At 37.2% G+C, this 15,565-nt stretch overlaps 1 protein-coding gene across 4 annotated transcripts in view; it reads right to left on the bottom strand.

Moving 5' to 3' along the window:
* STXBP4 (syntaxin binding protein 4) overlaps window positions 1-15,565 on the bottom strand; it is a 179,754-nt gene that overhangs the window by 15,636 nt on the left and 148,553 nt on the right. For all 4 annotated transcript variants that reach the window (XM_063110231.1, XM_063110234.1, XM_063110232.1 and 1 more), the window contains one exon: window positions 3,225-3,282. In XM_063110231.1, the coding sequence (XP_062966301.1) occupies window positions 3,225-3,282 (58 nt within the window). The remainder of the gene's footprint in view (window positions 1-3,224; window positions 3,283-15,565) is intronic.

Here is a 15,565-nt window from a genome sequence, read left to right as displayed (position 1 = left end):
AACCCTATAAAGTATAAATTATTTCTATTTTATAAATGAGGAAATTAAAGTCCAGAGAGGTTAAGTAAACATGCCTAGGGTTGTTCAGCTATTCTGCGGAGAAACCAGCATTTGAATCTAAATTCCTTTAAGTTCAAAGCCCATGCTTTTCTTTCTCTTATACCAGATGGCCTTCCTGTAATCAAATCTTCCTGCACCAGCACTTAGTACTTGATTCACATAAGAACCCTGAAGACCTATGTTTAAGGACTATTTACAGGCAGTTCATATTAGTCTGATCATCTGGCATCCTGTCCTCTTCAAATAAATTCCTGGGGAAGAAGGCTGGCCCGTTAGCTCAGTTGGTTTGAGTGTGGTGTTGATAACACCAAGGTCAAGGGCTTGGATCCCTGTACCGGCCAGCTGCACACCCCTCCCCCCCCAAACAAACAAACAAACAAACAAACAAACAAACAAGACTCCTCAGGAAGAGAGCGGCTTATGTAGAGGGGGAAAAAGGTTAATGGGAATGAGAGAAGGGACAGGCACATTAACAGCAGCAAGAGATGACAGCTATATCTCTACTCTAGCTTATACAGCTTAATATCCCCTGTAGCATTCACTGTATTATATTTAATGATGGCTGTTCATAATAATTTTGTTCAGTAGCCTCTGAAAAGAAGGCAGGGAAGTATGTAACACATATTAAAGTAAGACTTTCATCAAGAATAGTTAAATTAAAATAAGTGTTGGTGCTCGAATGGGGTTAGGTTCTAAACAACAACAAAAAAAACTAACTCACGGCGAACACCCCATTCCTCCATGAGGCTGGGTAAAGGAAGCCCTGGTATATTGTTAGATTTTCTTGTTTTTACTCTTTGACCTTTCCAATCTCTAGGAGGTAACTACTTATTCTTAGAACTTTTCATTCTGCTATTTTAGAATAGATAAAGTATAGAACCCTACCTAAAGCAAGACCTGTTTAAAATGTCTTTCTTGCCACATGTCAACATACCACATTAAAATAAGGAGGTGGAGGTGGTGCAGCATGGGTGTGTGTGTGGGGGGGAGGTGGCTTAGGAGCCAGACAGCTCTGAATCTGTATCCTAGCTCTGCGATTTTATTATCGTGTGATTTTGACAAGTTTAGCTTCTTAACAGTTTCTCCAAGAGTAATGGTGAGACAATGATACCCACCATTGCCCTTTGGGGAATAAATATATCTTATCATCTCTTTTTCTGCTTTCCATATGTTTCGAGATTAAGGTCAAGGAAAAGAATTGATAGGCTTCCCAAACACACCATTTGGGGTATATTTTCTGAGTGGAGAAAAGGGGACTGGATAAATGTAGCATCTTTCTATTCCTTCCACATGGACTGTGTGTTATATCTCAGGGCAGCCAAAGGGCTCATGGACTCTCTCGTCTCCTTCCCTTGGATGCTATTCTCCCCTGTACTAGGAGTCTAGCCCAAGTCTAGACTGTTCCGGTCTGCAAGGGACAGTGGCTTTAGCTGGCTGGCTACCAGGCAATGAGACAAACCGACTCTCCGGCTGGTCATCTCTTGCTCCCTCTTTGCTTCCTTCTTTGTTGTGGGCAATTGTAATTGTGCCTTTAGTATCCTTCTCTCATATGGCACTAGTTAGGCTCTGACATTCAGCTTTGGCTTAGGATATACTGACAGACAGCTAAGTTTAGGTAAGGAGTTCCCCACAGGGTCCAGATTCATTTATTGACATTTTTCAAAAGCCTTTGAATGCAGAGCCCCAGTTAATCATGAATGCTAGTTTTCCTTCCTTTGATCATGCATTTCTTTTGGGCACTTCCTAGGAGACAGGCATGGCTGAGGGCAAGATACAGCTCACCACCATCATTACACATTCCTAAAAAGAGCCAAGTGACACCTATTTTCCACAAGTTTCCACACTAGTGACTAGTGTGGTGCTAAATGTAATTTGCACACGGAATATCCGGGTCCTCTGTTCCACAACATCCTTTCTCCTTCACATGTTATAAACAACACCTTTGCTTTACTAATGGCTTTTTGCTACAGAGCACAAGAAAAAAATATACCATGAAAACACTCTGCCAGGTTTGTTGCTAGTAAAGTGACAGGGCTTCAAAGTCCAAAATCTGGATATTGCTTTGGAAAATATCTGCACATGTGGAAAGACAGCAAGGACATGTCTCTTTTCCTTCCAAAAGGCATAAAAAGTATAATTTGCTAATAGAATGTACAAGGAAATCTCTTGGGATCTTAGGTGTCTCTTGGCATTCCCCTTTGTGCTCTCATAACAACAACTCTGACATGAAAGGAATTACCAAGAACATAATGGAAGTAAATCAGACTGCTTTGTCCACGGTAAAACTAACCAGTCCAGCAGCTAGAAAATGTATTCCTGTTCAGTCTTTCAAAGATAGGTCTCTATCAGTGACAGTCTAGAATAGTAGAAAGGATCTTGGATCCAGAATACTTTGATTCTAGTTCTGCCTTGGTAATTTAGTAGCTGTGAGGTTTTGGCAAGTATTCGAGGCTCTTATTTTCTTCCTCTATTGAGGAGAAATGATACATTATACATACCTGAAAGGGTTGTTCTGAGAATCTACTGAGATAAGGTTTATTCATATACTGTCCTATTTATCTCTTAAATTATTTATTGTCTGTCTTTTTTCACTATTATTTAATTCCATAATATCGAGGAACTAGTCTATATTTTTCACCACTCTATCTCCAGGGCATGGAACATTGTCTGGCAAACAGCAAATGCTCAAAAAATATTTGCAGAATGAATGAACTATGTGCATTGTAAAGCATTAAAAAATGTTAATTACTATTGGTAATATTATTATTGTTATATTATTGGTAATGGTATTATTGTTAAGAAGTTTAAAGATATATAAAGCAGATTTTTTCACTAGATACTAACTTTTCATAAATACTAATACTATTACTCGGCAAGCAAATTCAGGAAGCCAACATTTAAGTTCAAACAATGATACTTTTTTAAAGGGATCATCCAATTTTTAATGTTTCCCTTGAAATCACTAATAGGTTTTTTTTCCCCCCAAATGATTTCTGACATTAGCATCTAAATTACATGAAATGAAAATGGTGAGGCTTCATTTCTTGTTACTAATTTTTGTAATCTCCAAGAAGGTTTCTTGGTTTTGCTGATTATTCTGCAACTTCCAGGTTCTCTCCAGATGTGAAGAAAATTGCTTACTTGGTTGAGATGCCTGTACTTACTTGATGAAGTACTTGATTCCGTCTGCTGTGTAAGCTTCCTCCCACCCATAAGGTAAACCTAGAGTGAAAGGAAACCAAAAATACATTTAATAAGATGATGAGAACCTTATTTCCTGGACATAAGCCTCCCCCTGTTTTTACAATTATTTGAATATATTTTTATACAAAATAATTTTCTACAAGGAGGAATTAAAACAATTCAGAGGAGCTTTCATATTCAGCATCTTCAGAACAATAAATAAGTCTTGAGCAGTTAACAATCTGCTTTAGTTGCAATAACTGGATTATGACTTGTCATTTACATGTAGTGAGCATTTTTGTCAGCAGGATTCAAGCAAAAATTTGTGTTGCAGCGGATGGTTTTTGCCTGGAGGCAGAAGGATGGACAAGATGGCCTCTGCTTGTCTATTCTGGCTCAAAGTTTCTTTAATTGGCTCCCTTTACATTCTTTCACTCAGCTCCACAGGGAATCATACATGAGAGTCAGATCAGCAGGGGTTTGAAAGTAGCTTTTGGACAAGACAAAATTCCTTATTAAGTTTGAAAGTTTAGCCAAGTGATTTACAATGGATTGTGGTGTTTAATTTGTTAATTAAGAATTTTGTGCATTAAACATAAACGGCCAAGCAATTTGCTAAACTTATCTTAAGCAAGCAATATATGGCCATATTTCTGTAAATGGGTACATTTTTGCCCTCATCATATCAAGAGAACTGCCCCATAGTGAGGCAGCCACATCTTCTTATAATCCAATTTGGGGGGGTACACCTCTAGAACACACTGGTTTCCACCTCTCTGCTCCATCCCTGAGTACTGCTAAGGATTTCAAGTGACCTTTTGGGTCAGTTCTTTGACACTGGCTTATCATGGCTACTTTGATGGGTATACGATACATTAATCCACTAAAGAACAGACTCCATGGCTCAGGTAGCCTACTCCTTTGGAAAGTAGCTAAGCTTTAACAACAAATCACTAACTTTCGTTTCAGCAAGGCTCAGCACAGGGCAGAGCAAAAGTGCAGGAACTGTAACTATCTGAATGCAATAAAACCTTACTCTATCACCATTCACTTCTTAGAGGATATTCTTTGCAAAGTAGCTCTGAAGATGTAGTTTCTATAATTAAGAAAAACAAAACAAAACAAAAAGCTTTCCTTTATATTTATTCCCAGTCTTTTAACACAAGTTGTATAAAATAAGACCTTGGGCACAAATTCCATAACTATTTTCTTTGTATATTAACACAGGCCACCTTGGAGTTTCTATTCTCTCTTAATGAATAAATGTTCCTATTCACAGTAGAAAATAAGCACTTTTAAGAACTCAGAACAGCAAATGCCTGGCTTCATAAAAGCCCCTGAAAGTGACAATCTGTATACATGTCCTCTAGTGTCCCCTGCCAGCACATGCTCAGCCAGATAAGACAGCATGAACTGCTGCTGCTGCACCAGTTCAAGTACATTTATTTTCTGTCTTTACACTTTCTGCAACTTTTTTTTTTTTTTTTAACAGATCTCTTAATTCATTACTGATAAGCCCCTCATCTGCAGGGAAGAATCTGAGGACTGTACATAAGAACCTTGCTTTCATGAAAATGATCAGAAATACCAGGAATTCTGATTAATAAGGCAAAGACAGCTAAAAGTTTTAAGTAGGAAGTTATTCTAATGTGACTAAGGTTTTTTGTCTGCTAAATAACTTATTTGTTTAATCAGCACAATTATATCTGTTCTTCTAATTTCTTAAGTTACAGATATTTCTTAATGAAAAAGAAAAAAAGAGTACACTTTAAAGACAGTATCTTTAAATCCACAGGATCATTTGAAAATTGAGATTGACCTTAGAATGCCACATTTGCCGTTCTATCAGAATAGAATTCCTGCCTTGATGATTTCCTTATAACTATAGAACGAGAATTATAACTTCACAACAGACTTATAAAAGTACTAATTTATAAGCATTTAAGTCAAAATGGTTAGTCAATGACAGTAGCTGTAAAGATATCCCTGTGTATTAAATAATATGTAAAGCTTATTTTAGATAAATTCTCTGTTCTGAGAAAATAAGTGGTGTTTTTTAGAAGATTGAATACTTTCTTGTTTTTCATGCAGTTAATATAATCTGTAAAAAATAGACTTAGAGATTAAACTGATAGTAATTAATCTCTCAGTGACAGTTCAGTAATAGAACACACAATAACTGTCCAATTATAAAGTAAAAAACAAAAATAGCCTACTTTATACAAAAAGAGCAGTTTTCATTTCCACAAGCATATATAATTATGGTGGACTAAGTTTCTGTTAGTAAAGGTTTTCATTTCTTCACAATAAGTGATTTGAATGTAATTATAACATTATCTAAATATTTTTCAATAATCATTATTGTTCCAAATATTAAAATATTTCTATGTTCCCCATATCTTTATAGTTGCAAATATATAATGCTCATATTTTTGCTTTTCTTTTTATATTTGTTTTAAAACTGTTATGACAACTATAACTACCTGATGTTGTTTCTGATTGGTGTGTTTGTCTATAAACCCTCACGTAACATTCTTTTCATCAGAGATTATTTGTTTCCAATCATCAACTTCATGGTGATGAATCCAAAATCTTCATGAGCATCTTGCCAAAGTAAGAGTCTTGAACATATTCAACCTAGAATACTGCCTATCACCTAAAACTTGACATATCCCAAACCAAACTTATCACATTTCCATACAAAATAGTTTCCTTTCCAATTTCCCAATCTTTTTATGTACCAAAGATCTTCTTTGTCATATGTGGCCCATGTATTCATTCAATAAACATTTACTGATCATTTATTATATGTTCAGCATTTTGCTCGGTGCTTGATATACAATGATGAACAAATAGACATGGACCTTGATTTTTATGGACCTTTACAATATAATTATAAACATATTATTAAAAATAGAAGTAAGAATTATGAAGAGAAAGTACATAATACTATTAAAGAGTAACTCATAGCACAAAGGCTAAACTCCCTTATACATAAAGAACTCTTACAAATCAATTAAAAAAAGGTCAATAACAAATAACAAAATAGGCAAAATATGTGAAACATTCAAGACACAGGAAACACAAATGCAATTAAACATGTGAAAATATGCTTAACTTTACTCTTAATGAGAGAAATAGAAATTAAACTATTATGAGATGCCAGGTCTATCTTTCAGATTAGCAAAGATTATCAAAAAGTAGTTTAATAAGACACGGTGTTAAGGGTATGAGGAGAGAGTCATTCTTATACTGATGGAAGTATAAAAGTATAAAATAGATTTGTGGGAAGAAACTTGTCAATCTCTAACATTTTAAATGCTGTTAAAAGTAAGAGTAGACATTTACTGTGTGGTTATATGCTAGAAATTGTTCTAAGCACCATACATGTACCAATTCACTCGATCCTCACAATGAGTCTATGAGAGGTACTGTTATTATCCCTATTTTAGAAATGAGGGAGCCGAGGCACAGAAAGGTTATATAAGTTGCCCAAGCTCTATCACCTGCTAGTGAACTGTTTCCATGAACAGTTTAATTCAATTCTTCCAGGAACTTATCCTATAGACAACCTTTATGTACATGATTGTTAAGTGTAAAAACAAAAGATTGGGAATAGTCTAAATAACCTGATTAAATAAAGACAGTATATCCAGATAATGGGGGATATTGGCCAGCTGTGAAAAAGAACGAGGAAGTAATTCATGTACCCATTTGGATAGGGGCTGTAGGGTCAAGGAAGTATCTCTGGAGGAACTGGAGTTATCTAGGCTCAGGCATGGGGAATAACACTCTAGGTAAAACAGCATCTGCAAAAGCTCTGGAATGGGAAGAACTTGGCACATTTGAGGAATTAAGAGAAGATCATTGTTACTGGAGCACAGTGAGGGAGTGAGAGGGAAAGTGATATAAGATGCATCTGGAGAGAGAGGCAAATATGACTATGCAGGGCTTTGTAGGCCATGTTGAAATTGTTTGGAAGTTTCTTAAAAAGTGAAGCAGGAGCCTGGCCGGTTTCTCAGTTGGTTAGAGCGTGGTGCTGATAACACCAAGGTTCAGGTTTGATCGTTGTATACTGGCCAGCCACCTAAAAAAAAAAAAAAGTGAAGCAAGAGATCTGCTTCTGTTTAAGATGAAGAAAGCTTCAAGAGAATGCTGATCCCACCATATGTGGGAAAAAGCTGCATAATCTAAAAAAACCACTCTTGTAGGTGTGTGTGTATGTGTGTGTGTTCCTCAGAGACTGAGTTCCTTACTTGAGCTGCTCCTCAGGTGAACTTAATTCCAAAGTGTGACAAGCTCCTATGAGGAAAGATGGGGTGCACAAACTCCTTCTCCCTTAGCAGAGCACAGGAAGAAGTGGGTAGGAAGAAAACTGAAATTATAACACATTTTGAAAGCCTGATTACAGGATAGCATGCTGGTTTAGTATCTCTGGGAGTCTTAGACACAGGGAGAATCTGCCCTCCCTAAACAGTTCTAGGCTCAAGAGAAAGATTTGGGAGACCTGAGGAGCCCCCTGGGTGGTGCAAGCTCATGCAGGGACTGCAAAGGTTTGAGTGTGGATTGGGAGTACCCAGAAAAAACATCCATGCTCTGGGACCTGCATGAGTACAAGATGATGACCAAGTGCTACAGGGGACAGGCATAAAACATGCAGATGCCCTGAACCCCCCTCTAATATAAAGCACTAGCTGGCTGTTCTGGGGGAGAAGCACAAAACACTCCCACACCCTGGACAGGGACTGTGCTCCGACTTGAGGCAAAAGTCATCTGTTTCTGAAGGAGAGGCAAGAAATTACACACTCCCAATCCCTGCTCTGAATCTAGGAAATGATGGTTTGTCTTGGAGGGGAGGAGAGGTTGGGTGGGTAGTAGAAAACCTAGATTAAGGAATACCTAGAAACCTGGTAAAGCATTACTTTGGGTGTGCCTTTGAGGGTGTTTCCGGAGGGGATTAGTGTGAGTCTGAGTAAGCGAGGTGGGGAAGATTCACCCTCAATGTGGATGGGCACCATCCAGTTGGTACAAATACAGAAGGCGAATTGGTCTTTTCTCAGAGAGCTGAGACAGACTCTTCTGCCTCAGACATGAGAACTCAAGGCTGCTGGCCTTTGGACTCCAGGACTTACACCAGCAACCCTTCCCCCCACCCCCCTGAGGTTCTCAGGCTTTGGGCCTCAGACCGAGAGTTATATCACTGACTTCCCTGGTTCTGAACCACCTTACTGGCATCCCAGGGTCTCCAGCTTGCTGACAGCCTATCGTGAGACTTGTCAGCTGCCATAATCACTCCCAGTTCCCCTAAGAAATCCCCTCTCATATATGTATATCTATCTATATATCCTATTGGTCCTGTCTCTCTGGAGAACCTTGACTAATACAGTGACTATGTTTGACAGTAGGCTCACAAAATTCTTGCAAGCCAGTACTAGCCGGTTCCAACATACCACTGTGGACAGCCATCTCTTAGCTCCTTGGTCCTAAGAGACAGGAAGTCCCAAAAATCAAAGGATAGAAACACCGTCCAATAGATAACTACATAAACTGATAATCAGCTTTTAAAGATGTAAAGAATTGTTGCCCTAACAATGTATTTATCAAATTTTTACATAGAACTCTCTATGTGCCTTTCTTCTAGGTATCCTATAAATATTATTACCTCATTGTACCCTCATAACAACCATTTGAGATAGGTACTATTATTAAGCTCATTTTATAGACAGGAAACCAAGGGGTGAAGGGATTTAGGTAACTTGCCCGTTGTCACATGCTAATAACTGGTATGGTCACGATTTGAGCTCAAGCAATCTGATGCTAGAGACTATGCATTTAACCACTGCTGTGTTGCTTCTATTTCCCTAACTCCTGTTTGCATTGCCAACAGTCAATAGTAAAAAATGCTTTTGCCTAACTTTTTGAAGAACAAAAAAAGAAAAAATTCTAAACATCTCATTTTTTGCATTATTATCAAGAGTAATGCTCTTTTAAAAGTATCTAAAATAATTTCGAGGCTTGAAGACAAAGCAGTCTATTTTAGAGACATTTTATGTTAGATTTACAATTGTATAAGTTAATTTGTAAGTCTGAACTACATGCCAATTTTAAAAGAACTACTAGCTAATTTTCCTGTGAAAAAGGAATCTACTGTACTGAGAGTTGGTTGTGACCTATAAATAAATAATGCAACATTTCAAGTACAAAAAATATTTTCTACAAAAACTACATTAATTTTCTGAATTGTGCTTTAAATACTCCATAATATTAGACTTACATAAATGCTGTATTAAGAGACATGATTTTGGAACTGTGACTTGATTTTTTTTAACACCTGATTATATATATCATCTTTGAGAAAAAATCAAAAGCAAATGACATAATTTTGTATGTCTTAAATTCAAAAATTCAAATGTTAACATAATTAGATATGAATTATTTTTATTAGAAGTCACTTGTCTAGCAAGCCAAAAGCTATAATATATTAAAGAAACAACACGGTAAAAATATTCTTAGAGGTTACTTGGTGGTTCATGGTCACTATTTTTTGGCAAATAAATACAAGGCGTCTTCAAAATTCATGGAAAGATTCAAATTATCTTTTAATTCTATTTTTACACTATCTTTTTGAAGTACCTTATCAAAGAGGAGGGGAAAAGTTAACATTTATTTTCTACATTTCTCTTCCCCAAAGATACAAAATTCAGTATTTTTACAATTGGAATTCTTTTACTCCCAGTGAAATGATGGGACCATTTCCTTGAACTCTGATGTCCAGACATTTGAGAAACCAGATTAAATGTTCTTTCTTACATTGCTGCCTCTCATCTCCTAACCCAGATTGAAAATGAAGATGTAGAATTTCACTGGCAGTTTTCTCTGGGCATTTACACAATGCTGGGGGAATGACTTGCGTACTTTAGTTTGTTTTACTTAAAATCAGTAACATAAAAGGGACTTCCTTCTGTGCACTAATAAAACAGCTGAAGCTTTCTTCAGTAGAGTGTGAGATCTCTTTCTGCATAATCAGCCTAAGACAGAGCTGAATAACAGCACTAAATGATCATTTCAAACTCTTTTCTGCTTTCTGACAATCACTGCTCATGACTAGTCATCCAATAAATTTAATTTAATCAATGTAAAAAACTGTAATGAATAACAGTTTCCCCCCCACCATAACATACTATTTCTAAAGGGCTCCCCACCCCATACATAAATTTCTCCCCCAATTCTAAAGTTATATATAATTGTTTTGAATGAAGTAAAAAGAAAAAACCAAAAAATAAAGGAAAATTTTAATTTCACAAATCTATGTGAAAATTTGAGCCCAATTTTGTTTTACAGTAAAGCATTTTTTTGGACATCTACTATATGTGAAGCACCAAACTAAACACTTTAAATTTGTTATGGTAGGAGACAGAGAGTTTTTACTGGTTGTTCTTGTAATAAGTTTTATATAAAATCAGTGTATACTTCATTAAAAAAACTCGAAAACCCTTTCAGTACATCCACCCTGTCCTCTTCTAGCAGATGACCTTGCTTCTTACCTCCCTGAGAACATGCAAGTAGCAAGAAGAGAACTTGCACAGATGCCCACCACACCATCCACCACCATTTCTGCCTCTGTGCACACACTCCGCCTTTCTCCTGCTAGTGTGTCTGTGCTCATACCTCAGGCAATCCTCCCATCTTACTTATTCAAAAGTGCAGCCCAGCAATTGTCCCCTTCCTCCCCCAACACCACTGTTCCCTCTCTACTGAATCATCACTGTCAGCATAAAAATGAGTTGTAACATCTTTTATTAAGAAAAATTAAAAGCAAAACTTCTGTCTTGTTCTCACATTTCCTTGCAGCTACTACATCATTTCTCTGTTCCACTTTTCAGCAAAACCCTTCAACAGATTTGTCTCAATTCAATTCCTTTTCCCATTCTCTTTTAAATTGACTCTAGTCAGGCTGCCATTCACCCTATGCTACTAAAACAGCTCTTATCATTTTGTATCCGAAGGTTAATTCTCAGTCCTCAGCTTTCCTCACCCATGATTGTACGTGATACAGGTGATCACCGATTCCTCCTTGAAATACTTTATTCACTGACTGCAAAGATACGGCTTTCTCTTGGTTCTTCTTTGTCACTGGCTGTCTCTTCTCTGAGTCCTCATTTGCTAGTTCCTTCTCATCTGCCCAATCTTTACAAGTTGGACTTTCAAGCCTTGGTCCTTCAACCCTGTCCATTCATTTTCCCTTCTTTCTCTTCTTTTTCTACTTATGCTCATTTGTTAGGTGTTCTCATCCAGTCTCTAGGTTTAAATACTGTTTAGACTCTGGTGACTCAGAACTCTGTATCTACAGCCTGCATCTCTCTCCTGATTTCCAAACTGGCAAGTTCAGCTGTTCACTTTCAAACTTAAAGTGCCCACTCCTGTTCTCCTGACGCTGTACCTCAAACCTCCCCTGCCACAGTTCTCCCCATCAAGAGAATGGCAGCTCCATCCTTCCTATTGCTCAGGCCTAGAACACGTCCTTGCCCCTTCTCATTCTTTTACAGCCATGTCCAATCCATCAGCATATCCCTGTGGCTCTGTCTTCACATTAGATGCAGAATTTGACCACTTCCCACCACTTCTATCTACCTTTATTAAATTGGCCCATCCCTTTTCTGGGTTATTCTGATAGCACTCTACTGCCTATTCTAAAAGTAGCATCCAGAGTAATTTTTTAAAAAAATAAGTCAGAAACACTTCAGGAAATAGGACTGGGCACAGACTTCATGAATACGACCCCAAAAGCACAGGCAACCAAAGGAAAAATAAACAAATGGGATTATATCAAACTAAAAAGCTTCTGCACAGCAAAAGAAACAATTAACAGAGTTAAAAGACAACCAACAGAGTGGGAGAAAATATTTGCAAAATATACATCTGACAAAGGATTAATATCCAGAATATATAAGGAACTCAAACAACTTTACAAGAAGAAAACAAGCAACCCAATTAAAAAATGGGCAAAAGAGCTAAGTAGGCATTTCTCTAAGGAAGATATACAAATGGCCAACAGACATATGAAAAAATGCTCAACATCACTCAGCATCCGGGAAATGCAAATCAAAACCACATTGAGATACCATCTAACCCCCGTTAGGATGGTTAAAGTCCAAAAGACTCTGAACGATAAATGCTGGCGAGGTTGCGGAGAAAAAGGAGCTCTCATACATTGTTGGTGGGACTGCAAAATGGTGCAGCCTCTATGGAAAATGGTATGGAGGTTCCTCAAACAATTGCAGATAGATCTACCATACGACCCAGCTATCCCACTGTTGGGAATATACCCAGAGGAATGGAAATCATCAAGTCGAAGGTATACCTGTTCCCCAATGTTCATCACAGCACTCTTTACAATAGCCAAGAGTTGGAACCAGCCCAAATGTCCATCATCAGATGAGTGGATACGGAAAATGTGGTACATCTACACAATGGAATACTACTCAGCTATAAAAACGAATGAAATACTGCCATTTGCAACAACATGGATGGACCTTGAGAGAATTATATTAAGTGAAACAAGTCAGGCACAGAAAGAGAAATACCACATGTTCTCACTTATTGGTGGGAGCTAAAAATTAATATATAAATTCACACACACATACACACACACACACACAAACCGGGGGGTGGGGGGAAGAAGATATAACAACCACAACTACTTGAAGTTGATATGACAAGCAAACAGAAAGGACATTGTTGGGGGGGAGGAGGGCAGGGAGAAGGGAGGGAGGTTTTGGTGATGGGGAGCAATAATCAGCCACAATGTATATCGACAAAATAAAACTTAAAAAAAAAAAAAAAAAAAAAGTCAGATCATGTTCCTTCTACATGACCTGCCTCCCTGAACCTCGACTTCTGACTTCATTTTCTAACTCTCCTTTTTGTTCAATGCACTGCAGTGACGCTGGCTTCCTTACTGTTCCTTGAACATAAGTATGCTCCTGCTTCAGAGCCCTTGCACTTGCTAGTCTTTCTGCCTGGAGAGCTGTTCCCTCTGATAGTCATGGCTCACTCCAGCACTACGGGTGCCTGCTCAGATGTCATTCAGTCAGGGATGTCTTCCCAGGTCACTCAATATAAAATAGCAAGCTTCCCTCCTCTTCAACCTCTGGCACTCGTTACCCCTCCATCTGCTTTCTTTTCTCTGTCTTCCCTCACTGGGATGCAAATTCCACGAGAGGAGGTAATTTGTGCACTGTTCTACTGCCAACACTATTGTGGAACATAATAGGTTCTTAATTGCTGTTAGCTGAATTACAGAATCAATGTTTACTATACCAAGATGTAAAACTTAGGAGGAAAGTTCTTTAGAAAAAGGTGTTGAAAGGGTGTTAAATTAATAAGAGAAAGTGAAGCTGCAAAAGAATATTCTTAAATATTTGAATTATTTTCCTATAAGTTGATATTCTTCTTTTCTTTATCAGTTACAGAGATGAAGAAGAAGCTCTAATTCCTTTTAGTATACAAAGATAAACAGGATTTCTTTAAAGTACTACTGTAATTACAAAATAATACAAACATTAAGGGTTCAGTGGCTGCTGAACATGAATTAATGAACCTATTGTGGAAAAAAAAAATTGAATTTTCTCTTTTCTGCTCCATTCAGAAAAACTAATTTAGTGATTGGTGGTGGTAAAGTTGCTGTCCAGCAAGCTTGATTTCCACTGGTCAAGAGTAATAGCAACATGTTGGGTAGTCCAAAAGACGCTATTATTTGTCTGCAACTAATAGGTTGCCAGAGAGTAATAGGTAGACAGACTTGATCTAAGAAAATAGGAACAGTAGCTTGTTAAGTAGGCCAAAATGCCAGATTCAAAACTGACAAAGTATATGTGAGGATTTACAGTGAAGATTAGAGAAAGCATATGTAAAAGCACCTAGCAGAATTTCTGGTCCAAGAAAAAGGTTTAATAAATGGTAATTTCCAATTAAAAAAAAAAAAACTGAGAGAGAAATTAGTGTGTCTCTGAAGGTGATTTCATGAATATCTCTATGGAATGTCATTAGCTTTATACTATTGTACCATATATAAGTATTCCATGCTAGAATACCAGAATTCTAAAAAGAAGACATACAAATGGCCAACAGATATATGAGAAAAAGCTCAATATCACTAATCATCAGGGAAATGCAAATTAAAACCACAATGAGGTATCACCTTGCACCTGTTAGAATGGTTATTATCAAAAAGATGAAAGATAAGTGTTGGCGAAGATGTGGAGAAAAGGGAAGCCTTACACATTGTTGGTGGAAATGTAAATTAGTTTACTCATTTTGGAAAACAGTATGGAGGTTCCTCAAAAAACTAAAAATAGTATTACCCTATGATCCAGCCATCCCACTTCTGGGTGTATGCCCAAAGGAACTGAAATCAGTATGAAGGAGAGATGTCTGCACTCCCACGTTTATTGTTATTTACAATAGCCGAGATATGGAAACAATCTGAGTGCCCATCAACAGATGAATGTCTAAAAAATTATAGTATATATATACAAGGGAATCTATTTAGCCTTAGAAAAAAAAAGAAAAAGGAAATTCTGTCATTTGTGGCAACATGGATGAATCTAGAGGTCATTATGCTAAGTGAAGTAAGACAGGCACAGAAAGATAAATACTACATGATCTTCACTTTTATGTGGAATCTAAAAAAACTAGAACTCATAGAAGTAGACAGTAGAATAGTGGTTACCAGAGGCTAGAGGGAGAGTGGGTGGATAGGAAGAGAAGAAATGTTGGTTGAGGGTATGCAAGGGTACAGAGTTTCAGTTAGACAGGAGGAATAAGTTCTAGTGGTGCACAGCATGGTGACTACAATTAATAACAATGTGTTGTATATTTCAAAATTCCTAAGAGTGAATTTTAAAGGTTCTCACCATAAAGAAATGATGTGTGTGAGGTGATAGATATGTTAATAAGCCTGATTTGATCCTTCCACAATGTATACATGTATCAAAACATCACATTTGTATCCCATAAATATATACAATTATTATTTGTCAATTTAAAAAAAATAAAGGAGAAAAGTAAGCTTTCAAGAAAACATATTTACTGTTCGCCTTTTTACTAGTTTCTTACTTTTGCATAACATATTACCACATGCTTAGCAGCTTAAGACAAAACCCATGTATTAACTCAAATTCTATAAGTTGGAAGTCTGGCATGGCATGACTGGATTCTTTGCTTAGGGTATGGCGAGGCTGAAATCAAGGTGTCAGCTTGGATCAGTTTTCACCTGGAGACTCTGGGAAAAAATTTGCTTCCAAATTAATTTTTGTTATTG

The sequence above is a fragment of the Cynocephalus volans genome, chromosome 10 (assembly GCF_027409185.1).
Source record: "Cynocephalus volans isolate mCynVol1 chromosome 10, mCynVol1.pri, whole genome shotgun sequence".
Lineage (NCBI taxonomy): Eukaryota > Metazoa > Chordata > Mammalia > Dermoptera > Cynocephalidae > Cynocephalus > Cynocephalus volans.
This window is presented reverse-complemented; position numbering and strand designations above follow the sequence as displayed.